Below are 27,593 nucleotides of genomic sequence, written 5' to 3'. Positions count from 1 at the left end.
GCGCGTTAAAATTCAAACTTATAATGTCAAAAAAATAAAAGAAAAGGTTCAGGTCGTGTCATACCAGAAGGTTAAGGAGTTGGCAGAGGACCGGACGAGTTGGAGATTGCTCCACCGACAAGAGCACAGCTCTTAAATATAAAGAAGAAGAGTACCTATGTCAACGCAAAACAGGTAGCAACAGGAAAATTGTTGAAAACTGCGGTAAAATTACGTTTAGATGAAACTGGTAGCTTGCCACATCAATAAGAACCAACCATATTGCAAACCATGACCTCTTTGGCAGAGGCCTATTAAACAGCATCCTTTAGTCATTATCTTTGAAATGCTGCTTGCCTAAATTACGGTCATTTGATCATGCCGCGGAGTGGGCAATATGTTGACCACATTTTTATAAGATTAATAAAACTGATACTGGTTTAAGTAGGTAGGTAATCCTAAGGGATTATTTCAGACAACAGTGATAAAACTTATTCTAATTCCAAACATTAGATATTATAGGAATATTACATTATGCTATCAAAACAATTGTACCTACTATCGAGTTAAAAACACGGTTTAGAAGTTATGTAAGTAAGTATAAGGAAAGTAAGTAAGATAGCAAGAAGTCGGGAAACGGGAAAAGATGTAAAACTATTTAAGTAGATTAGATTATTGTAGATATTATTAAGATGTAGAGCTATTTAAGAACTAGAACGTTTTTTCAGCATTTTGATAGAAAATATTGCTTAATTGCATTTGATGTAGGTACTTAATACAATGTACAGTCAAATTATGAGTAGGCCATCCAATTCAGGTACAGAGGACAAATATTACGTTATCATGAAATTAATATTTCCGAACCGAACCCCGAGTTCCGTCTTTTGATGCCGAATTTTTCTACCAAAGAATGGCAAAATACAACAAAGACTGCACAGAACATTTCGGCCACAGAACTACCTAATACATAGTACATACATACTTGCAAAAGATCATAAGGTTCTAAGCATCTGAAAGAAAGGACATATTATACACACACGGCATACGGTGTTCCAGACAGTATGAGATTTTTATACAGTGAACATTCTGTACTTATGGATTTATTTAGTTCTAAAACTATTAAGACTCACCTGGGTTTGCTGGCATCCTGCGTCGTCGGGCCGAGGCGCGCCTCACCACAGTCGACACCAACGAGTCCATCTCACTCCCGGAATCCCATCGGGACCGGTTGATCACAGACTTCAACACACGCGCGTCATCCTCCGTGTCCCTGTCGCTGCTCGTCGGAGGGATGTTGGACTCGTCACTCTCAGGCACCGGGGCCTTCACTTCACGGTTAAACACTCCTATCATCGTCGCATCCTGGTCGCCGGTGAACGGATGCGTTAAAGTTCTCCTTATATTGCTTTTTCTATGCTTGGCTTTCGTGCCTTCGGAGAGGGAGCGATTGTCTGACTTATCGTAGCATTTTAGGTCGGACGGTGAGAGCGATTTTTTTCTGGAGTTTCGCCGTTTGTTGCTCCGTCGCTGCCTGCTTGACTCTCTTGCTGTCTGCATTGTCGTTTCATTTGTGTCTGTGGAAGAAAAACGAGTTAAGTTGGCATTTCGGGCTTGAGACATATTTAGTGTTTTCAGGTTTGATATCGTTTTTTATCATACTTAATAGTTTTTAACAAAATTGGTAAACACAGGACAATAGGATCATCTCTGTGTCTGTCTTTATCCGCCTCTGGTACAGGTTTATGTACAACATAACAGTTTAGTTAGGAGAGGTGCTTATTATTAATTATCAGGAATTTCCAGTTGGCTAGAAACTAGTCATTAAGGTATAGGTAGTGATTTCATGTCATAATAAAGGTATCTGTGACATCTAACCTTTTACGTAAATAACCTTTATAACATTATGAACCTCATCTTATCTTATAGCTTCTTATTACAGTATAAAATACTTTACTACCTGTTACATAAGACACGCTTGCATTAATTCATTAGTGTAGATCAGGGATCTCCAAACTTTTTTACCTGAGGGCCATATTGCGCCTCAGAATTTTCGCGCGGGCCATCTGGGGTTGCTGCTGTTAGGGCTGAACCTGGAGCCTGGCTCCCGCGGGCCGGATTGGACCGCTGTCGGCGGGCCGGATTGGAACGCTTCGCGGGCCGGATTTGGCCCGCGGGCCGGGGTTTGGAGAGCCCTGGTGTAGATGAATATTATATCATCATTCTCTCGGCTTTTTGCCACGGTTCTGTTTATTCTTATGTTTCAATGCTTGCTCAGCTTGCTCGCGCAATTTTTACCTATACTTAACTAAATGTTTGCTTAAAAAAAACAATAATTAAAAAAAAATAAGTATGCCTAAACTCATGGTATAATAATATACTCCGCCTGGTACTCTATTCCGAGATTCGCGTATGACCTAACTGACACGGGCCTACGTCATCATGCTGTTTACAGGTTCTCAAACTTTAAAATGTGGGAGAATTTTAACCAACGGTGAAAATTATTTTAACGGCATTAATTTTAAGTTATTCATGTAGAAACATAGTAAAATAAAACAAATCTAATGTATTCAATTAAACTTTATTTATCTATACAAGACAAACGTTTGAAAAACTAATTCACAGTTACACATTAATTACCAAGCTTACGACGTGAAAAGTTTGGAAAACACTGCGACTGCTGACACTGAGCGAGAAGGAAATAACAATTAACACGCGTTCGACAAGGATGACGGTCAGGGCATGAAGTTATCTAGATCCGAATTGTCAAATGTGACAGCGCTATCCTGTGTTGCCAGTAATGTAAACAGAATTACCCGAACGTCTGAAATTTCTTTCGTGAATCGGAAGATATTGCTAACGAATAATTAAAAATGACGTGTTATTGTAAAATTTAAGATAAAAAACATATAAATTAAAATTATAAAGAAATATTTTAACTTATTAACCATAGGTATAATGTACCCATGTAACATGTTATGTTGCAATAAAGTGGCAATGTTATTGTGACGTAGGCCCGTGTCACTCTGGGAATAGAAGACCATGTTTTATTAGACCATGGCCTAAACTTACAGCGCGCTAACAGATTTATATACATTTAATTCCTCATGTTGTGTCTTCTAAGGTCTAGGCCAGTTCGTTTAAATTAAGATTCACTGATTCATTAATAATGAGACTAAATTAAAATAAATTTACTACTTTTCACGATAACTTGATATAAATCAGTACCTATTTTATAGGTAGCCTACTGGTGAATATTATAATATTTTATAATGCTATAACCACTCATAACTCTTACAACTTACACCGAATATAATATAAAAGCGTCATAGAGTCAGACTCTATTACATTATTCTAAAATTCGCTATTAGAACACAATACTTTGATAAGAATAAAAGTATAAGTTTGTAGAATAAACTACCTTATGAAGCATACAGCAGCCGCAAACCGTAGAAATCATAAAACTATCCGCACTGCAATAGTATCGCCATTCCACAAAACAAACAATCGGCACAAGGCGTTATCTGCGTAAAATTCAAAAGCAATCACAGATAAGAAACGTTTGAGCAAACTTTTTTAATCGCGGCGCGAAACGCGACTTTCTTCTAGTAGACTAAGGCGGTGACTGAACATTGTGTATTTAGCCAAAGGCGTCGTACATGCACGGGACGGGACTAATTGTTTTAAAAATTAAAAAGTTAAAGGTCGCGTTCAATGTCGCAGCGAAGCGAACGCGTCCGCAGTCTACGCGCTGCCATGTAAACTGAACTGTCTTGTACAGTTGTTGACAGTTCTCGTTCCGTGATCAACTTCAGGAAATTAATCCGTTCTGTAAGTTTTATTCTCGATTTACAAGGCCATAATGACATCTGCAATCGACCCACCATAGACAATATTGAACACTGTTACAATCGATAAGAGTGAAATGAGGCAATAAAAAACTAGATTGTCTTTATTCACGTTATTTGTTCAGAGAAGGTGAGGCCTCTTCAGATCTTCTTGCAATCTAGTGCCATGACCACGACAATACACCAATTAAATAAAACGGCGCTAAATAAAGAACTGGCCGTTAACCTAAATTGCCGCTGGCTATTAGTGAGATTAAATTAAATGGATTAAAAAAACTCAGCGGAATCCAATTTCAAATTCGATGCGGCAAAAATAGAAGTTGCTCGCATCGTATTTGTTTTAGGTATAAGAACAAAACAAAAACTGTTAAGTTTTATTGTTATGTTCAGTATGTATGTACATACACTGAAAAAAAAACCTGGTACTGGTAACCAGAATCTGGTTAGCTGTACTATATTGTCTTGTTGTATATGTGACGACAGGACACTTTGTAAACATAACCAGACCATTCTTGTTAAATTAAATTTGTTAATTCTATGAAGTGTATAGTAGTGGGTATAAGACTTTTAGTAAACCCAACTAGCCGGTCTGTTAATGGTTACTAAATAATACAGTAACATATACGTTCCTGTCCTGTTGTTATAACAAGGTATTCAGTATATGTAACTGAACGATTTGTGCGGTGTACTGGTTTTATATTGTTCACGTTACCAGAACGCACTGTGCTAATGGGGCTTCTAAGCGAGCCATATGTTCACTGCAATATGTGGCCGGCAACTATTGGTGTCCTCTTACTCACATGTTAGAGAGGGACACTAATAGTTGCCGGCCACATATTGCAGTGAACATATGGCCCGTTTAGAAGTCCCTTCAGCACAGTGGGTTCTGGTTACGTGAACAATATATAACCAGTACACTGCTCTTCTAGTAAATACAGACAAGTTTTACACACTTATTTTTTTTTATTTTATTGATCAAATAAGTAACACAGCATTACAGTAAAACCAAGGCACTGTGACACTACAAAAGAAAAAAACATTTTGTCTCCACAAAGAAAACAATAGACACAAAAATGACATACAAATTAAACATTGGATTTGGGCGACAGCGTGGCTCCGTAGCGTCGTCTGACTCGGCGTAGGATTCGGCAGGTTGCCCCGGAACCGCCGAAACACCACACCCTTCGGCCAGAAGTCCGCGCTTGCGATGGTGTCCTGCAGAGGCCGCGGCACGCGCACTACAAATGAACTGAAGTGCACATAGTGACGCGACTGTAGCTGGTGCACCCTCAGCGTGTAGCCAGTCTTCCGGCGGACGTACTCCACCACCTCGTCGGCCCCGGCGGAGTAATGCAGGCGAGACACGTAGAGCGCCTTACTCGGTGTCGCAACTCGTAGGCCTCGTAATTCTGGAATTAACCGGCTCCGCAGTGCCACACAGAGTTTTACGAGGCGCCCTGCGCGCCTTGCGTTTCCTTTCCACCAGTTTGAATCCCTCCTTATCCACATCGGTGCGGGAGGACTTTTCCTTAATCGGAGCCCGCACATTTCACTGTGTCAGCAACACGCACTTATAGTATACACTTGTACTAGTTTACAATAAAATTATGGACAGGATCTACGTAAATAAAACATCGACCGGCCGGAACGTAAGACGCTGGCGTAATGGCTGCCGTTCTGTGAATTGCGCAATTCCTTTCTCCGCCCCCCGCCACCCGCGCATACACCGGGGTGTTGGCACAACTGTTTGATTCGTTCAGACTACAATGCATTATAGTAACCACAACATAATAACTTGTAACGTGTACACTCGTATCTTTATTTTTACATATCAATAGTTAGTGTTACGATGCATATATTAAACGAGACAAACGTTTAATATTTACAACACTTGCATCTTTACATATACAACGAAATTGTAAGCAGTACTAAATTGCATTTAACTAGAATTAAACAGTGATGTTTAAAAAACAAGTTTTACACGATACAACATTTTTTGTTATTACTACCGGATTTTAGTAGGTATAACTATATTTTTAATTACTATACGTTCTGGTAGTATTGTAGAAAATTATTTTTTTCGGTGTAGTTTGATTAGGTAGCTTAACATATTGAGCTACAACATATCGGGCTTACGCAAGCTAAACAAGACAAATTAGACGAGCAAACTAATCTAATCACAGCGCTAATCAAGAGTGCACTGAATTGGAAACCTTCACTCGCACGTTTTTTACACACTATAGACGTATCTTTTGCAAGCTCGCATCTTACAACACACTTGAAAAATAATCCAATATCAAACTAGTTAGAGTACCAGTCAGAATGAGCGTTAATTGGGATATGTGTGTGGAATACTCGAGTAGATATTGGTAGAGATCGAGTAAAGTTATTAATAACTGACTTGTAATGTATGCAGTAATGTGTGGCAGTAATCGCCATGCAGAAGTCTTGTAATACAACTTTCAACCAGAGCCATGAATATACATAAACATGCTGATAGAGTCAACCTTTAGATGGGGAAAATGTTTACCTTCTGATGTAATTTAAATATTTTAAAGTCATTAAGTTGCCATCTCTGCTTTGTCGTGAGAATATTGATAACTTATTGCCAAAATTGACAGCCATTTGCATTTTCACTCCAGGCTAGTTAAGTGCTCTATGTGACTGATTTATCCAAGCAGTATTTGAGGCACAGAAAATAGCGCGGTAGCATGGGCCGTGTATCTGTGGGTCGAAATATTAGGGAGTTACTGTGCTTGTACTATAAGTACATTTAAATTTTATGTTTTATCAAGTGGTAGGAGGCTATAACGTGAAGTGAAGTAAGACTCCCTCTCAATCATTTAATGACGAAACTCGACCGGTAATATCGATGCAAAATAGTATTAAAGTTCGCTGGAAGTCTCCGTGAGTTCTTGGTGGGAGTAGGAGGTAGGTACAGTTAGACATGCCGATAAGTATGACGAGTTCAGCCTCCCATAAACAAGCGATGGGTTACGCGTTTCCCATGGCTCGAGACAATGCGGTATCTGGAATGTCTCTCAGTTATTCCTACGTGCTAATAATCGCTTAAACACAGATAGGGGTATTAAGGTCGTGTACAATGCGATACTTCCACCTGAAGAGGGCCGGGACAAGATGGGAAATGAGTACCTAGCTAAAATTGATCCATAAGAATGAAGCTGAAAGTATTCATGAGGCATTTATTTGTGTGTTGAGCGCATCGCATACTTGATCCTGATCGAGTTATGGGTGTTTTCTCTATTATCTATTATTTGGGCCATATAGTTTCAGTGATATTTACTACGGAGAGTAAGGAAGACGAAAATCTAGGGACTATTGTTCAGTAATCGAGCATTATCCAACGCATAATGAAATAAAAATTGGTATGGGGCTGTCCATAAATTACGTCATCGATTTTTGACGATTTTTGACCCCCCCCCCCCCCCTATAATCATCCAAAAATCATGCTTCAAATGACCCCATTTCCTCCTACTTCATGCTACCGTCATCCGATGTCCAGACCCCCCCCCCCCCCCTAATTTGAAATGACGTAATTTATGAATAGCCCCTATGTAATAAAATTACTTACTCAAAAAAAATAAAAAAAATAGCGGCAGACAAAATATGGATTGAAATTTCGCTAATGCGACGCTGACTTTGTATGTAAATAAGATCGTCTGCTGCTGCTGCTTACAGGAACACTTTTAACTGACCTTTGGTAGACCTTATGTCCTTATAATAAGGTTTAGATTGGTCTGAAACTGTGATCACAATGGTACATCGTTCAACGTAAACTTTTTATCATCTTCATAGGTGGGATGTTGAATTATAATTACTTCATTAGAGCGCAGGATTCACACGTTCAGTTCTCATGTTTGAGTAATATTAATTTAATCCCGTTGCAGGCTGCAGTTAAAAGGCCGCTGGCCCAGTCATTTTACTATTATTTAGGATTTAAGAAACTTCATGAACATAACATTATGTGATTATATGAAACGAAAATATGATTTTCGATGTTCGCGGGAGTACCTCTGAACATCGAAAATCATATTTTCGTTATCTGCTTGTCTATTTGCTCTTGCGATTTGAGTGATACAGAGAGTACAGAGGCAGATTTTGATTTTAAATGTTCTCGGCAGAACCTTTGTTAGGCTAGAGTGTATAGAAGACCTACGTTTATTTCAGTACCTATTTTCCAGGGTAAAAAATTCTTCGCAAGGAACAGTTTCCTTGTTTGCATAAGTAGGTACAGGATTAAATAACTAACGTCTTACATCAGATAAAGTGCGGGGAAATTATTATGTGTTATTGCAATAGGTACGCCGTACGACTTACTCTACATAATTTTGCTGTGCAATACATTTTCAAATGACGCATGGTACAAATAAATTGAAGATAAAGCAATAATTATTGTCGATTCAAATAACAGCTTGTAATTTTATTCTAAGTGGACTACATCATTAAAATAATAACAACGCAGCATAGACTATGAGTTGGTATGTTAGGACATTTAGCTAGTACCTATTCCCAGAGAAAAACCTATATCTCATTGATTTGCGTGTATACAAATTTACAAAAGGCAAGTATGTTTTGGGTACTAATCTAACAATATTTGTTGCAAACGACTAAAAATAATGTGAATCATTTTACAAATGGTTATGAAGGTGATTTCGTTTTCGGGAAAATTCATTTCACATAACTGCAATAAGGATAAGGAGTCATAGGCTACTTATAACATAAATTATTTTCAAATACCGAAAACCAAGAGTAGAGTTAATCACGAGTATCACGACTTGAACGCGGAGGATATTCTAGTTCTAGATTTTAAATGCTGTGTATCACTTAGTGTCAATCACTAAACTCACGAATTACTATTTACGCACGTAATACTAAATAACGTAATGCATCCATTTCGATATTAGCTTCTAACAGCGACCTTTTCCGTGTGATCTATTTAGCATCCCCATATAAATTATCTACCCTTGCTTGAATCTCCTAAGATAAAAGTAGTGATTCGCGGGGTCATAATTCTTTACGTTGTCTTGTTTTTTGTCCCCAAAAAATGTGACGGAGTGGAACTTTTCGTATGAGATGAAATTTAGTTTTTACTTTTTTTCATATATAATATAATATAATAGCTATAGAAAGACATATAATAGCACTAAACTTTATTTATTTGATAAAATACAGCGTGATACAATATAAGCGTGTCAAATTGATCAGATACAAGATAACTACGAGAAGGACTTTCGGCAACATAAACTATTAACATATTATTATACTCATGCCAAAATGACATCTACTTATACCTATCAATATCATAGAGAGACGAGAGACAGAGACCGAGCTACTTTCGCATTAGTATAGGTTTCGCAACCATAGCTCACTTTACCGACTACTATCTCACGATCACGATCTTATAATTATTGTTCAAAAAAGCTATTTACTTATCCAATTCGTTGCCCATTGTGTGATGAGTAATACCTAATACACGATATTTCTGTCATATTCGCTTATAAACAATACAGTTTTTTAGGATAAAGTCGTCTTAATGTATTGAAAATCAGTTTACCACAGTCATAACTCATAGACAACTTAAAGCGTAGGTACCTACGATCAGACCCTGTATGTTACCAGACCATAATATATCTTTTCATCTAAATATCTGATTCTTTTGTGTAATATACCTATAATTGCTTACTAGGCTACAGAATTAATTTCATCAACTGATACTCATGAAACCGATCGTAACGTTTCTATACACCCATCTATCAATTGAGTAGAGTGACAGGCACAGAGTGTTCCAGTTATTGCGCCACGGACTTTGAGCTATCTGGGCCAGGCGGTCCAGACGTGTTGTGGCAATACACACGACTCTATAAACTCCTTTCGATAAGTCAAGGATGTGGAGTGTGCTTATCAGCCGATTTTAGGACATTTATCGGAGTAAAACTTTGAACTACTGGGCAAACAGAAACTTTCAATCAAAGCCGTAAAGCTTATACAAATTCTATTTGATTTTGTCAATTGCCAGTTCGAATTTAACAACTATTACAAATTTTATAAAAGGATTTTCTAAACCACGGTCCACGAGCTTTTTAATTTTGGCCCGCGTAAAGTTTTATACCATAACATCAAAGAATATTTAGCCTTGTTTGAAAAGCCCTATATACCACATTCGAATATTCATTACTACTGCAATACTGCAATGTATGAACCTATGAACACAAAATGGCGCAGTTTAAATGGCTTTATTGTCATTCCCAGGACTCCCCTTCTAGCCTTTATTATTTTAACCATAACTTAACATTAATTACTACTCTAGCTCGAATGTCTGAAATCTAGATAGTAAACTACATTTGCAGTCAATTAATCATAGAACTAATTAACAATATTGTCAAGCGCGGGTGGTCTGCATATGAATAATGATATTAATGATTTAGTTGCGACAAAGCTAACAATGCAATTGTTTATTGATTCCATCGCATGCATGGCATTAATGTCATTACGTAAGGTTTCCACGTTACAATTATGCAATTTGTTTCATGTCGTGTAATCTTCTTTGATGTACCTACTGGGACGTATAGGACTCGGAATTACCTTTGAATTCGTATTCTTGGTGTGAAATCTAGAACACAAGAAGGCAGAACATGACGTTTACGAAGTGACGGCTTTAAAGCATCGACGGCAGATGACGGCGGAATGGAATGTCGCTCAATTTCAAGCAGCCCGAATAGGAAAACGCTTCTGCATGAGAGTTCAATCTGACAGACGATAATAAATCTACTAAATACCACCCCTAGTCCTAAGTAACTATGTAACTGAACTGATGAACTATGCCGACATCAAAATAAATAGTGTCAAGAAGTTGCGTTTCCTTGTCTTTGATCCATCAAGCAGGCACCACAAAAAGTAGCCTACCTCGCATTTGTAATCGGAGAAGTAGCCATATATAATCAAATGCAAGTTTCCATACAATGTGTCATTTGCATTATATATCTAAACATTATTTAAAAAGAAAAATTTAATGTACAAAAGGCGAACAATGTTTTTTTTACTATGGAGCAGCAGTAAAAATCACGCAATCAAACATATAAAATATAATATACTAGCGACCCGCCCCGGCTTCGCACGGGTTACAAAAAACCTTAACAAATTATACACCTAAATAAACCTTCCTCAAGAATCACTCTATCAAGAGGGGAAACTGCATGAAAATCCGTTCAGTATTTTTTGAGTTTATCGCGAACATATATACACACAAACAAACAGACGCGGCGGAGGACTTTGTTTTATAAGATGTAGTGATTCTCATACATCTCATACATGTTTGATTACGTTATGTATTAGTGAATTGCAGTCCCACTGACAAGTTTCACCCTGACATTGAGCCGCTAACGAAGTGTGAAAACTAACAAAGCGGAGTTGTAGGTCAGTCAATTGTCTTATTTTATCTGTTACGCCTATCTCGCTTCCTTAAGCACTTGCTTAGTGTTCATCTCGTGTATCTAACGTTTTTCTCACAGAAGGAGCATTCCATGAAATTTATCTACGGTTGTCCCGTGCAAACGGGAATTTTCTGAAGATTTGCAGATATAGGAGTTTCTTTTTCTGTAACTAATGGTTAAATATGACCACAAAAATAATTATCGGCCTTAAGCGTTGAAAAAAGTTCTAATACACGAAAGAAAATGCGTTTGTACACTTTGTACCTACGGGACAGAGCGTGAAATGCCTCAGGTGGGGATGTCCGAGCTGGATTCAGTGTTGTTTCTTGTAATGTACAGTCGCCATGAGTTATATAGAAGCAGATGTAATAAAGTTTTGAAAAGATGTGTCCCGCCGAGTTTGTTGCCGGTCCCGTATTGTGATACCCTCCTCCAATTGAGGGGGGATTTAAATCTTCTCGAGGCTGATGTGTACGGTTGGAGCCGGTATAGCTTTATTTTGACGTTCATAAGCGCATTGTAATATGCCTACTTGAATAAAGTATTTTTTATCTTTATCAGCCAACGTGCTCAGAAAAATATCTGAACACTCCTCTATTGTCAAGACGTTTGAGTGCGTGTGTTCAGATATTTTTGAGCACCTCAGCCGCTCCGATATATCTTAGATGTTCGAGTAATCTACAGAATCTAGAGATGTAATCTACAGAATAAAGATATTAAAGATACATATTTAGATTTTTCAATTCGACTCTATGATTTATTAATTATGGGCTCCGTTATTTTTTTTAAGTACCCACTCGTACCTAGTTGTATAGATGCACGTATTCGTTTAGGTACTGTACGTATATTTATTTTTATTGTAACATTAATTTTGTAGCAGTTAAACTACTTACCTAAGTATTGCTTATTCCAAACTCAAGGGAAGACCAGGAGGTTAACTTAGCAATTTTATCGAAACTACTGTATCAACGGATCAACGCCCACGTAAAGAAGTCTAGCGAAAGTCACAGGCAATGCTACCAGGTACTCGTACCACCTGAATCTATAACCAGCCTAAAGACAATAAAGCAGGCGGGCCCACGTGCATTGTTAACTATCGCCTTGATTGTGTCGCCTCTACAAGGTTACTTCATTCACCGATAAATGCTCTAAGGTGCGTTACTCACGAAGCACGATTAGTTCATGTTAATAATTAGTATAAGTACTTAATATTCATATAAGTAAAGTCATATGGGGTAAGAGAAAGAGTATGTGGTTTCCCTACAAGTGTTTGTCTTGCCCCAGTCCCAGTTCTTAGCCCATCTGACTGATATGTTTAGCCATCCGTGTCTGCAGTAGGCTTACCAAAGGAGGGTTGCGACACGGGCAGTCTATTTATTTCGAAATGAAACACATTCTGGTATGCAATTAAATTATTTTTCACCACACCAGATCGGAGAGACTCTCTTTGCCTTAGTAGCCTGATTGAGTTGACTTTTAAGTGATGATTTTGAATGATCAATATTGAATTTTTCGATCTCGGGTATCAATGTTACAATACGAGGAAATAAACAACTACTTTGCCCCCTTGTAAAACAATTATTACTGTAAATACTCAAAAGCCAAACTACAATAAATAATTTACGTTATCCTAAAAATTATAAAAAATTAAGAGAAGACAAGTCAATTTACTTTTACTTAAGACGAAAGTAGTTTTCCCTCGAGCAAACATACTGAGTGTTGATAATGTACATATGCGGTTAACCTCTCATTAGAAAAGGGCAAGCCTTTAACGATTTAGCCAAGTTGTCTTAAGTATCTTATATATGGATTATTAATCTTTAAAAAAATATGGAAAACAAGCTAACTTTATTAAGTACTAGCGACCCGCCCCGCCGGCTTCGCACGGGTTGACAAATTATACACACCTAAACCTTCCTCAAGAATCACTCTATTGATAGGTGAAAACCGTATGAAAATTCGTTCAGTAGTTTTTGAGTTTATCGCGAACAAACATACAAACAGACAGACGCGGCGGGGGACTTTGTTTTATAAGGTGTAGTGATAGCGTTTTCGACGGCGATTTTTAATGTCTTCAAATTTAATGACAAGACTATGACGTCATGACACTTATTTATCGTCACGTCACGGCATAACATTAATGACACTTTGACATTTCATATTATATTATAGCCGACTTGTTTCGTCGTGTTAAGTCCGCTTATTACAAGTACCTACAAAAACAATCTAACTTCTATATATCTGCGTTTTCCAAGCGACCCTTCAGTTTTTAAAATATATTTAATATAGAGCGACAAACATACAATACAAACATTCAGAGGCATATTCACTTTTTAGACGACAAAAAATATAGTACCTATTTAATTATACCCGCTATTGAATGGTATAAAAATTAAAACAAGAGCTTCCGTGCTAAAAGTGACATTGCCAAATATGGTAGAAAAACAGCCACTGCAACTACTGCAAGTAGTACATAGTTTACCTTGTGTATAATTGTATATCATGTAGAAAGTACTCGGCTTGCAACAACTAAGGTTGCAATTACTATGCCATAGTAATACGAGTTAAATAATTGGGACACAGTTAGGTAAGTACATAGACTATGGGTAAGTAAACATATTTTTTAGTTTTAATATTTTTATATTTGACAGTATTCCGGTTACGTCATTGTCCCAAGTGTTTTAATGTTTATTTTTCACTTCACCAACTGTTATTTATTTAAAAATGTCGAATAGGCCCCTGGCATATGCTAGGGGCGAAACTGTTGCGTGTATGTAAATTTGTTTGCAAGATAGAATGAATATCAATCTTCGCTCTGATATATATGAATTTTAATGGGATGTCAATTGTCAACTGCAATGAGATATCCTCTTGGTACATTACGCAAGTTAGAACTGTCTGTCTTACTTCCAATGTAGTCGTGCAATCAGTTGCCATGCAATCACAGGAAAAGCATCTAATGCCTCCATTATTCTCCTTATTTATACTTATTATCTTTTTTTCAACAGTACAACATATGATCATTAAATTTGGTGGAACTATAGAACAAATTGGTAAAATTATTTAGTATTTTTTTTTGGATTAGAACTTACGAGACCGACCTCTAAACGCTTTTGAACTTACTTTTAAGGATGACTCACGCTAGACCGGGCCGGGGCCGGGTCGGAGCTTCCAGCTCTTCGTTTTCTATGGAAAGTACTACGTGATCACCGATCAGCCGTCATAGAAAATGACATGTCGGCAGCCTCGGTCCGGGCACGGCCCGGTCTAGCGTGAGTCATCCTTTACCCGGTTGCAGAGTACCTATACCAAGTAAGGTAATCGGTTTTTAACCGAAACCGCGGTTATTTCCATACAAAGAATAACCGATTTGCATTCCCTAATACCAAGGTACCAAGAATTTATTTGAGTTGTGTATAAAAGTGAAATGTTACACAATGTATCAGATCAGATATCAGAGAAAGTAGAAAAAATATACATTTACAGATGTACTAGTGACATGAATGTCAAAATGAAAGTTAAAAGAGATGAGACTGAAGATAGCCATATCTATAATTACGGTCGCTTAAGATAGTTTAGCCAAAAAGAGGCGACGACAATGAAAGAAACAGTAAAATACAAATTTATTTAATTTATCCTGACGATGAAACAATTTAGATAACGTAACTTTACACAGTTTGGATGCTCTAAATCTTGAACTACTTAAAGCTTTTCGGTGAAATAACACATTGCGAGGAAATCTGCATAATTATGTATGTCGTCGAAATCTATTTTAATATCGTCGTGAATGGAAGCACCTCACGATTAGAACTGCAAGGACTTGGCTTACCTGGGTCTCCGCGGGTCTACCGCCACGTTTGACGTATGGGATGGACAAAGGACGACTCACGTTAGACCGGGCCGTGGCCGGGCCGGAGCTTCCGCTATGACATGACAGGCGATCACGTGATGCTTTCCATAGAAAACGATGCACCGGAAGCTCCGACCCGGACACGGCCCGGTATTAAATTCTTAATTGGTTCTCCTATATTAGGTATAATACCTATACAGTACAGTATATCACCATGTTTCTTTATGCGTTTCCCTGAAAACATAGGTTCTAATTACCAAACGCACTAGATTTCAACCAAATAAGGACTAATAAGACAAACTGTTTTTCATTTTAATTAGTTTAATCACACTTTTAACAAGCTACGGGCTATTAGTATGGATATTTACTTCCAATAAGGCAGGTGATAATTTGTTGCACTCATTATTAGACATGAATATGGACTAGCCAGATTAATGTGACCTTATATTTACATATTCGAGATCTAGATACGTGTTAAGAGGAAAAGGGACGGCCGCTGCTCCATACAAACGTAGTCCCCATTTTCCTCTCTGGATATTGACATTATGGAAAATATTTTTACATAATTTGATGTATACTAACCATAGCTATGACCCTACGTTTGGTTTTGTTAAATTTTTTGATTATTGTAAAAATTGGTAGCGAAACACAGATTTCATACTTTTTAAATGCTCCCCAACTCATATATTAATTAAAAATTCGAATAAATCTACGTAGGGGCATAGCTGTGGTTGTTATACAACTATTTAGGTCAAAATATTTTCAATAATGTTAATATCCAGAGTGGAAAATGAGGACTACGTTTGTATGAAAAGGCTATTTCACGCGGGTCCTCCACTTTCATCTTAAGTATCAGTAGGTACATAATTAATGAGTCCATTAGTAACCTGTTCTGGCCGGTTTCAGGTTTTGTTATGGTCATGAATGTCACGATGTTGAGCTTGTAGGGTATAAATGGTATAATTTCATGCACAAGAACCTTAAGTTGGTCTAATTAATCTCAATAAGTTAAAGTATACACTCCGAATGTATTGAGATTAACTAACCAGGCCAAATACCGGTTCTTTCAGGATTCAACCGTGAATGCACTAAACGTAAGCACATACCCGGTGGCTAAAGAATAACTGCATTCCCGTTGCCAGGGAGGTTTTGGGATTATACTGAGCAACTTTTACTATGGGATCAACCCCGAAATCGCGAAAAATAAATTTGGCTGTTTCATACATTTTGGCTGGTTCATTTTCTATGGGAGGATACATTTTTTTTTTCGTATAACTCTGGCAAACTCACTTTGTCCGTAGAAAAAGGAGCGTAATTCAAGTTTCTTCTGTAATTTTTTAAATTTGCCGCCTTTTTCTACTGACGGAGAAGGCTTGCCAAACTATAATTTGCCCTGTGATGTATGATGTTGTTTGTGAATCAACTTTTTTCGTTTTTCAGTCCGTCAGATGGCCTTCGCGAGCTTCACAAGCAGCAGCGAGGTGCAGTGCAAAACAGAGAGTAAATGTAACGCAATGATACCTATGTAACGACACTCAAAAGACTACCAGGCCAGTTCGAACATACACTGACATCAAAATTATATCTAAACGATGTCATTTTGTCATCATGCAATTCGCTCGTACTGGTCCGTACTTATAAGGCGCGAGCGAGACGCAGGATATCTAAATGACATCATTCTGATGTCAATGCACGAGTACCTACGTTCGAATTGGCCTGTATCGGTTATCGAGTCATTCAAAAGATTATAACCGGTTCCCGCTTCAGCACAAGGACGATAATCCTGTGACACCAGTGCAGACTGTCTTAGTATGCGAGCCGATTTGTAGGAAATAACGGAACAGTTGTCACTCAAGTTACACCTACGCAACTGTCGATATTGTGTATTTATTAATTTAGAATTTGGATATATGTATTTACGATATTATACTTTAAAATTTAAATAGAGCCCGCCTAAGTCAAGTCTATAAAGCCCAAAAAAGATGCATAAGATCAATATGTGGCTTAAAAACACTTGATAGGCTGCGCCCCACATTTCAAAAGTTTAAAATTGCTTACTCTACCTTCGCTCTTTATCTATGATATTGCTGTCTTTGTTAAAACAAATCCCACGCTTTTTAAAAAAGCAACGCATTCACGAAATAAAAGAATAGTACAAATGGATTTTTATACCGATCCGCTAATACTGCCCTTAAATTAAAGAGTGTGATTTGTTTGGGAAGCAAAATTTATAATAAACTACCTGACACAATTAGAAATAAGGATACCAGTGAATTCAAACGTGCATTGATGACATTCTTAACAGATAAATGCTACTATTGTCTCTCGGATTATTTGAATATTAATTTTTTCTCATTTTGACTTATGTATTCTTATTTACTATATAAATTTAAACTTTGACATCCATTTTAATTCCTTGATATTGATTTCTATTCATAGTTACTGTTACTGCACATTCATGTAATTTAGATTTAAGGCAACCTATCTTGGAGTGATTTTAATCTTAAACATACAACAATATGCTTGAGATTGAAATCATTTCTACATATGTACATATGTTTTTTGCATGCCTGTTGGTCAAATATAGCGACACCACCTGTTGTAAGATTACCATCACTGTATGTACTACCTATATTTGCAAATAAAACATTTTGAATTTGAACAAGTTATTTTGATTTGATGACTCCTCACTTCTGTTCAAGTCAGTGTAACTTGAACAGAAGTGAGGAGTCATTATAAACATCATATTTTAATAGAAATTAGACATTAATGATGATTGCCACACTTTGTCAATGCAAATTATTGTGAAAATTATTGTTAGTATTACGAAATTAATTAGTTGATATTGTCTATTCATATATAATGTCGCTTACCCTCTCAGGGTTCCGGTTGAGACTGTGCTTAGCTTTAAGCTATAAATAAGCATCAATGTACACATAAAACGCAATAAAATATTTGACTTGACTTGACTCTACCGGGATGATGTTCTAAAAACATTATCTTGTATGGCGGCAATATTGTGCCAAATATCTAAAGTATCTAAACGGGCTAGTCTGTATCTTTAGGTATTTAAATAAAAGTAAACAATCAATTTGTACATTTTCGGGTAGCTATAACATTTATTGGTTAACCGACCAAATACAAAACCGCCTGATTTGGAGTTGACTGTGAAGCATATTTTAATTGAGTGTTTAGCATATAAGAAAGAAAAAGAAATCTGTAAGTTACCTAAGACCTTAAATGATTGTTTAAATGACGGATATTTACATGTACTTAGATTCTTAAAATTAATTGATATATATAAAAAATTGTAAATTTCTTGTGGTCGCTAATGACCTTTGTTGTTAAAAAGTGACAAAAAAAAAAAAAAAAAAAAAAAAAATCCGTCACACGCTCAAGGCCACGCGCTATATGCCTACCGCTCGGCGTATCATCGATGATACAACCGACAGAGGGCCGCCGAACGCCGCTGAGCGGCGCTCGCACCGCATTGCACCGCGCGTTTCCCGCACTTATACTTCGAAATGTCGAAACCACGTAATTATTGTGCAGTAGATGGGTGTAAAAGTCAAAAAAACAAAGGAAAAAGCCTATAATAAAGATTCATCTTTTTATGGCGGGCTAAAGGTCCCACCTGAAACGTTTAATAATTATATTGAAGGGTTAGAAAAAGTATTTTTAAATAATTTTGACGACGTAATAATTAATCGGCCAGGTAGCACCGTATTACAACTTTTAAAAACCGTTGATTTTCCGTTGCTTTGCTCCTGAGTATTTATTAAAATTATTTACGCGATTTAGGATATTTTCAGCTATAAAATTTAATAACAGAGAATTCCGAGAAGGGAAAAAATTATAAATCATTATATTAAAACTAAAACATATTTGATTCGCAACATTCGTTTTATTTTATTACAATAATCATCATAGGTAGAGTAAGTAGCTACAACCCTAGCGCATTCTTACGATGACGCGTTGGCACGTGACTCGCACGGCGGGCAACACAGTCTCGACTCTTTGTGCGCGTACTTATGGTACATTTCTTCTTGTCCTGAGCAGCAGGTATTATTATTAAGGTTTTGTAGGCTATTATAGCGTAGGTATTTTTGCTTTTGTTTAGGAATGAAGTATCTGTTACGTAGTAACTATTTATTAATCCGTGGTTTGGATATCAAACAACCTTCCATGGCCCAGCTATCCTAACGTTCACAAGCTTAAACACAAGTACGAGAAGGCATCAAAGAAACATAAGTATTTCAATATCTTTCCTGCGGTTAATGGTTATTGACACAATGTGCTAGATATGTTTGCGGCGATAGTGTCCCAAATTTTCCAATATTGTAGTGGTACGTGATTGACGGTTGGCTGCGGCCTCATCGTAGATTCAGGGCACAGGCAGGGCCGCGGGCTATCGCTTACGACGGATATTGCAATACTAATTGCGGTTCTGACGACAATAATATAAACAGAGCTAGTGAGTCAGGGAGATAAACGTTTGCTTAAATTAGTTAAGTGTATTATTATTAGTAAACAAATAAAACTTTAATCTATTTTTTTTCTGTTTTATACTTTTGAAAACTTAAAACTTTTGAGGATTATTGTAATCAGAATTTAACCGAGCTAATACGCATTTCAAGTTCTGTACCATTTTTTTTTATAAAAAAACTGGATTATACTAGGTACATTACATATCTTACTTTATCTGAGAAGCATTCTGATTGATTATTAAAGATTTGTAGTCTTTTTCTCTTATACATACATAAAAGTAAAAAAAAAACCGGGCAAGTGCGAGTCGGACTCGCACACGAAGGGTTCCGTACCATTATCTATAAAAACGGTCACCCATCCAAGTACTGACCCCGCCTAGGGTTGCCAGATGGTCGGGATTTGGCGGGATTCTCCCGATTTTTAGCAGGTGTTCCCGATTCCCGACAAAGTGTAAACTGTCCCGAAAAACAGCTTCACGTTATAAAACAATAATTTCAAGTTCCGAACTGTCGTCGAGCGAGCGAGCTGACGTAGTGCCAATAATGTAAAATATCGTTGTTTTTAATACAATTACTTTAATTTGAATGTATTTTTTTTAGAGATGCCCCGAATAGTGAATTTGGCCGAATACCGAATATTCGGCCCCTCTCTCGGCCGAATACCGAATATTCGGCATGACATGCGAACATTTTGAGTCACAATTATTATGCAAACTGTTCGCCATCAAAGCACTACGTTTGCTAAGATATATTTTTATGTTGAACAGAATTAATGAATGTATATTAGTCAATCAAATCAGACCCATGATAAAAATAAAATATTTTGTAATCAATAAATGCTCAAAAACGTGCCTTCGTATTTAACTACTTTCCAAGAATACATTTTAAATATTAAATATACCTAGTTTTTGGTTATTTTTTTGTAATTTTTCTTTTTAGGTACATGCAACAGATATTCGGTATTCCGCCGAATAGTAGGCAACATTCGTCCGAATACCGAATATTGGGCAAAGTGTCCGAATAGGCCGAATACCGAATAGTTGCCGAATCATGGCATCGTGGCAATCGTGGCATCTCTAATTTTTTTTTTCCCGACTTAAGTCCCAAAATCCCGAAAAAATCATATTGTTTCCCGATAATAGCGCCTTTCGATCTGGCAACCCTAACCCCGCCCGACGTTGCTTAACTTCGGGCAAAAATCACGTTTGTTGTATGGGCATGTATGGGAGCCCCACTTAAATCTTTATTTTATTCTGTTTTTAGTATTTGTTGTTATAGCGGCAACAGAAATACATCATCTGTGAAAATTTTAGCTGTCTAATAGCTATCACAGATCACGAGATACAGCCTGGTGACAGACGGACGGACGGACGGACGGACTGCGGAGTCTTAGTAATAGGGTTCCGTTTTACCCTTTGGGTACGGAACCCTAAAAATCAACATTCCATAATACACATCATACCTATAAGGGCTATAAGTAAAGACAAAATGCACATTAAAACTCGCAAAAACACGTTTTTAATACTTTCTGGTATCGAAGAAAGCCTTTTGAACGTATATTATTTGTATTTTATTCCACCCAAGGCTCAAAGATCAACACCCGTTAATACGCAACGGATTATATCGGCATCGGCACCATATAAGTAAAGACAAGACATAAAGTCATAAGTTAGTAAAGGAAGGGAGCGCGGGTGCAATGTCCTGCCGCTGGGTGTCGGTATACTGGACTGCATACTTAATGCGTTCCCCTACTACGGTGGCTGTATCTGTACACTACACCGTCAGTATGCGATCATTATTGATGTGTCGATATTGTCAATATACCCGGATAAGTAAAAGAGCGAGCTACAGAGACCTACACTAATACAGTATAGAACAATGATCAAGTATGAGAGATGTGTCGTTGTTCCCAATAGGGCTTGCATTCCGGAATTCCGGAATTTCGAAATTCCGGAATCTCGGACAAATTTTCCGATATTACAATTCCGGAATCGAGACCAGTGAATATCGAAAATTCCGGAATTGGATTTAAGTACTTTTATTAGATTTACTATTGAAAAGTGCCAAGAAACTACACTATACTGGTGTTATTAGCCGTGGCTGACATAAGTCTGAAGTCTAACAGCATGCATTAACATGCCTCATTAACTTTATTAACCATCGAATTTTTACTTTTCATACCTACTTGCTAAAGCAAAGCCATACATTTACTTGTCCAGAATCCTACCTATGGGAAACCTTTGAATTTTAAATTTATAAATATTAGGATATTTTATTCTCAATTCAGAAAGAAATTTCCTCGAAATCATTTACTTGTCCAGAATCCTACCTATGGGAAACCTTTGAATTTTAAATTTATAAATATTAGGATATTTTATTCTCAATTCAGAAAGAAATTTCCTCAATGAAAGATTTCGGATTCTGTAGTGTAGCAGCAGCAGCAGCACATTATTTATATTCTGAAGCGCTAATGAAATCATTTAGCCCATTTGGTTTAATTTCAATAAGGCTTGCGTTTTGGGCACTAGTCGGCAATGCATAAAGGTAATAGGTATAAGTAGCTGAATAGGTAGTTACTTTAATACATTAAAAACAACCTTAACTCAGGAACAAATAATCGTTATACCTTAACACAATAAATGCCCTTACCGAGATCGGAACCCCATCAGGACCTTCTTCTTCGGAAACAGAGCCACTACGTAGTCTACGAGGCCGTTACATTTAGAGATTATACTAGCAAAAAGCAGAGCTTTGTAAGGGCTCGCGGATGTTTTCTACCTATAGAGTTATAATTACTAAGGTAGTTTTTAATAAGAGATTCATCTTAAAAAACCGGACAAGTGCGAGTCGGACTCGCCCGCCGAGGGTCCCGTACAAATTTAACGTATTTATTAATTTATTTACAAAAAAATAGTTTTCAAATATTTTCCCAGTACTTGTAGTGACGATATTACTTGCCAAATTTCATAGTTCTAGAAATTCTAGATCAACGGGAATTACCATACTCTAGGGGGCCCACAGATTACCAGTTCGCCAGACGATATCAGCCTGTCAGTTGTTCGGAGCTGTCAAATTTTGCGTTTTTTTAACTGACCGGTTGATATCGTCCGGCGAAGTGCTAATCAGTGGGCCCCTTTATAGGTACATTTTGATTCCTTTGAGAGTTTCGAAATATACATTTTTTGCGGCATAAACGGCCGTATCTTTTTTCCGATAACTTAGAAGTTTACATTTTTCACAGCTTTTACGACCTAAGTTATGCTTTTAATTTCAACTCGATACATCTACGCGTTCCCGAGATAAAAGGTCTTAGTAGACAGACGTACGGACAACAAAAGTGATCCGTTTTTTTTTCCTTTTGAGGTACGGAACTCTAAAAATTTATATGATATGATATAAGGGCTTCTATAAATAATTAATACCCCAAATCATTCTGTATTATATTATATCAAGAGTGTTTGTATTATATTATATCAATAGGTACTTATATTAAATCCCTCATGCGAATATATTCTTGTTTCCTACATTTCAATACATGAGTGTTTAACATTACATAGGTTTAATCTATTATAAGGGAACCAAAACCATCTATATCTTGATGTATCCAAAACTTCTCATATTTTTATACCGTTTAGTACAACTTTTATGTCTACCGTTCTCCAATTCTCCCTCAATTGCTCAAAGGTTAACTGGAAGAGATCCCTGAAAGGGATACGTTCGCCTTTGTACTATAAAACTTTGTGTGTTTTTCATGTCTTATGTTTCTTTTTGTACAATAAAGTGTTTTACTACTACTATTACTACTACTACTACTATATCTCATTAAAATGTTAAAATGGCCTAACGTGTTGGCTTAAACTCCGAGCAAGCCTTACAAATGTCCGGAGCACCTATAGCTTCTTGACCGGTAGACATGAATATGGGCGTAGCGATGTGACAACCCCATCGCTTGCTGTCATCAGTCAACGCAGGGCAGCTTGTGGAGAGCTGTTGGGAAGAAACATTCCCACGGCTCCTGGGAAGTAGGAAGTTCTGCCACCCGATAGAAGGGTGGATAAAAAGGGCCCTCTGCCTCTGTCTTGCTTTAGCCGGTCGTCCAGAGTGGAAAGCGACATCGATTTTGACATTTGAAACGATAAGGCAGTAATGTCGCGCTGCAATACTGCTGCTGACAGCAGTATTACTGCCGACTACATTTTTGCCTCGAATGTCAAAAACCCTGGCAGCGAAATCGATTTTGGCATTTGAAACAGTAAGACAGTAATATCGCGCTGCAATACTGCTGCCGACTGCGATATTACTGCCGACTGCATTACTACCGCAAATGTCAAAAACCCTGGCAGCGACATCAATTTTGGCATTTGAAACAGTAAGGCAGTACTATCGCGCTGCAATACTGCTGCCAACAGCGATATTACTGCCGATTGCATTACTACCGCAAATATCAAAAATCCTGGCAGCGATATCGATTTTGACATTTGCGCGCTACAATACTGCTGCTGACTGCAATATTACTGCCGACTACATTATTGCCTGGAATGTCAAAAACCCTGTCAGCGAAATCGATTTTGGCATTTGAAACAGTAAGACAGTAATATCGCGCTGCAATACTGCTGCTGACTGCGATATTACTGCCAACAGCAATACTGCCGCAATTTCGAAATCAATCACGTGTGATTTTAACCGCCATACGCCATAGTAGTAAAAACGATTATCGATTCAATCAAAAATATATACGTACACGTATTAAATTTCACCCATAATTAATTATGATTACCTACTAATAGGGTATTTGACTGTACTTAAGATAAATTATTTTACACCATGCAAGAAATAAAGCACCAGAAGATTAATAGAGAAACGTAGATAGCAGTTATTTTTAGTCACAATTTCTATTTTAATACCCGATAACAACTATAAAGAGTAGGTAATTTGCTTGTGACGTCACATGCTAGTGTTTCATATAAATTCGATAGTAGCAAATCGTTTTGACAGTTCGAAAACAGAAACTCATTTGACTAGTATAGTCAAATACCCAATTATATTGAGCCACAAAAACCCAGCGCATTTTAACGGAACAACCTTTAACCTTGTCACTACTAACGCCATCTGTTAGAAATATTCATAACTAACATTAGTCCAACAGATGGCGTTAGTAGTAATACACATTATTTACCCTTTTATTTATTTTTTATGTTTATATAATGATATTTTTATGCTTGATAACACATCTAGACATGAATATAAATTACTATGTTAAATCTCAAACCTAACAGTGCGATAGTTTTTCCGTAAAGTGTACCACAAGAATGCATAGATTGTCGAATAGTGATAGGGCTCGCTTCGCTCGCCCTAATAAAACTAGACATCAAATGGTTTACCAGCATTTGTAGTTTCCCCAAATACATATATACGCCGTATCATTGAAGTGAATAAAAGTGACCATAGATAATAAGGTGTTAAAATAAGAGGTGCAAAGACGGCACTAGCCGCACTACTCAATTTATTAATATTTTTCGATTAATAATACTTCAAATTAAATTCCACTAAAACAATACTTTCTTTAATAAACGTAAAGTATCAGAATTTCACATTTTTTGTTGATTTTTATTAAAAAATATGATTAACCCTAATTCCGGAACCAGTTCCGGAATTCCGGAATTGGGACCCAGTATCGAAAATCAGTTTTGGAATTGGAAACCGTCCGATATTGCAAGCCCTAGTTCCCAATGTTCAAAGATAAAAGAATAGGTAACCTGATAATCTCTCGCACGTCTATATTAAATATTTCATGAAGCCTTACACACTGACGAAAACCGGAAAGAAATGGAATGTCAGCAAATATTTTATGTAGGTCATGAGTCAAGGCCCTTCAGCATATGAGGGACACGACATATACAAGGGACGTTTTGTAGTGTGCCAAGCTGTCGACTCAATAGACGGATTAAATTGCTGAGCCACCCTAAGTCGTCCAATGTCATCTGTCTTTACGAGTACGAGTACACAACTACACACACACACCACAATATGGAAAATGAAAGCTTAAGTTACGGCATTATAATTTTAAAACAATTAGTTTACCCATAGCGTCACAATTTCGATCAAGCGATCTGTTGAGATAAAACGAACGAGGAAAAGACAACTAACATTAGTTAAGTCCGTGTGGACGCTACACGCCATGAGTAAAGTATGGATTGCCTGCCATAGTCATCGAGAATCACTATTCGATTTATATTGAACGTCTGCTGGAACCTTTACCAGAACCCCTACCACGCTTGCGCTTCTAGGTACAGATCGAAAAAAGTTTCTTAGATTGAACTGGACTGATTGCACAGGTCATTAACGCTAATGGAGTTGGAATGGGAAACTCACACGTGAAGTACTTAGGTTGAGGTTAGGTTCTAAGTATAGAGGTTTGTTATCGGCTGCAGGTTGTAGGTACAACGTGCTCTTTTCGTTTGGTGGGACTCGTATTTGTATCAATAGATAGTGTCTGTCTGTCTGGCTCATGTATTAGTGGAAGATCACGTTATAGAATGGTAATTTTCACTAGAAGAAGAGGACCACTTTATTGGCAAATTTCTGAACACAAACACTTTTACACTACAACTTTTGAACCGCGTCCGAGGTTACAGTTCTGCTAAAGGTCAAATGTTAACAGCCTGCTATCCAGACGTTGACGGGAATGCAGATTGGACGCAGCCGATGCAGCCAAGAAAACGACCCTCAAAACCGAAATGGCTGCAGACTGTAGTTAAACTTAAACTATTCCAGAACACCCAGTGCGTTCTGAAATAGCTTGAATTCGGAATAAGGATAGTATTGGTTCGTCTCGCGTCAGTTTAAACAAGTAGAGTGCGACGCACTTAAAAACCCATATTGATTGGATTTTTTTAATCCTGAATAATTATCCTATTCACCTGATGGTGAGATAAAGCCATTTTGTGGCATTATCTCGTATGTTTTGTTCCTTTTCTTGTGTGCATATGTTACGAGCAAAGTAAATCAAGTAACACATTGTGTAAGTTTGTCTGTCAGTTCTATCACATTCCTACGATTACTCCAGGTAAGCTTGTCTTAGTTCAGCTTTGTTTTAGAAATGAGCTTGTAATCTAACCTGTATTGCACACAGTATAAGTGCTTTGCTACTCCAACTAGAGTCTAGCTAGACCCTTGTAAGAAATCTCGCGTATCACTCTCCAAGCATCGGGTCTCGACCACATGACTATGTTTGGCGAAGAATTCACGTTAGTATGGCGCAGATGGGTAGCCAATTAACGTTCTGGTTTTTCCTGTCTTTTCTATGTTTTTATATATGGTTCCTTGTTGAGCTTATGGTGGCAGAGCTGAATATTATTTTAAAACAAAGCCATTGTAAATTTGCATTGCATTATAATTATCCTACTGTAACAATTATGTACAGCAAAATTCAAACTGTCACACACCTATTTCAAACTTGCAATTTTAACACAGAACACGGCTGCTTTTAACACAGAAGACCTACTTATCACAATTTCTTTTGGAATTCAAAGTTCCATGCGAGAAATGGATCCTGATATCCCTGATCCGATAGCTATTTATATCGTATCGATATTAGGCTAAAGAGAGGGGGGTCACCAAACATTGCGACCCAAGGGCCAAGACCCGCGGCAGTTCCGCTTCCTTTCGGGAGATCAGATTGGAAAAGTTCTCAGCGCCGTAGTTCGGACTTGGAGACCTGCTCTAAGCTAACGAATCCATCCTTATAACTGCGAGTACGCCCGGATTTTAGTTCAACAATCCCATCTTGATTTCTCCAGCCTGCTTAGCACGCAATTGAACAAAAAGGCTGAAGATGAAGACGTAAGATACAAGAGACAGTCTGCCGATTATGTCATGTAACGAATTCCCATGACCGATTAGTAAGAGATTAATTATGTTTACTGCCTAAACCTCTTATTTTGTTAATAGGGCCAACGTAAATGTTACTGTAATTCTTATA

At 37.4% G+C, this 27,593-nt stretch overlaps 1 protein-coding gene across 1 annotated transcript in view; it reads right to left on the bottom strand.

Moving 5' to 3' along the window:
* The window catches only part of LOC134792154 (uncharacterized), a 187,951-nt gene that overhangs the window by 121,682 nt on the left and 38,676 nt on the right, over window positions 1-27,593 (bottom strand). Inside the window, exon 2 of the mRNA XM_063763375.1 lies at window positions 1,110-1,553. Coding sequence (XP_063619445.1) covers window positions 1,110-1,536 — 427 coding nt within the window. The 5' untranslated portion in view covers window positions 1,537-1,553. The remainder of the gene's footprint in view (window positions 1-1,109; window positions 1,554-27,593) is intronic.

This window comes from Cydia splendana, chromosome 7, assembly GCF_910591565.1.
Source record: "Cydia splendana chromosome 7, ilCydSple1.2, whole genome shotgun sequence".
In the NCBI taxonomy this organism is placed as follows: domain Eukaryota; kingdom Metazoa; phylum Arthropoda; class Insecta; order Lepidoptera; family Tortricidae; genus Cydia; species Cydia splendana.
The sequence above is the reverse complement of the archived record's forward strand: the minus strand, read 5'-3'. Positions and strand labels throughout refer to the sequence as shown.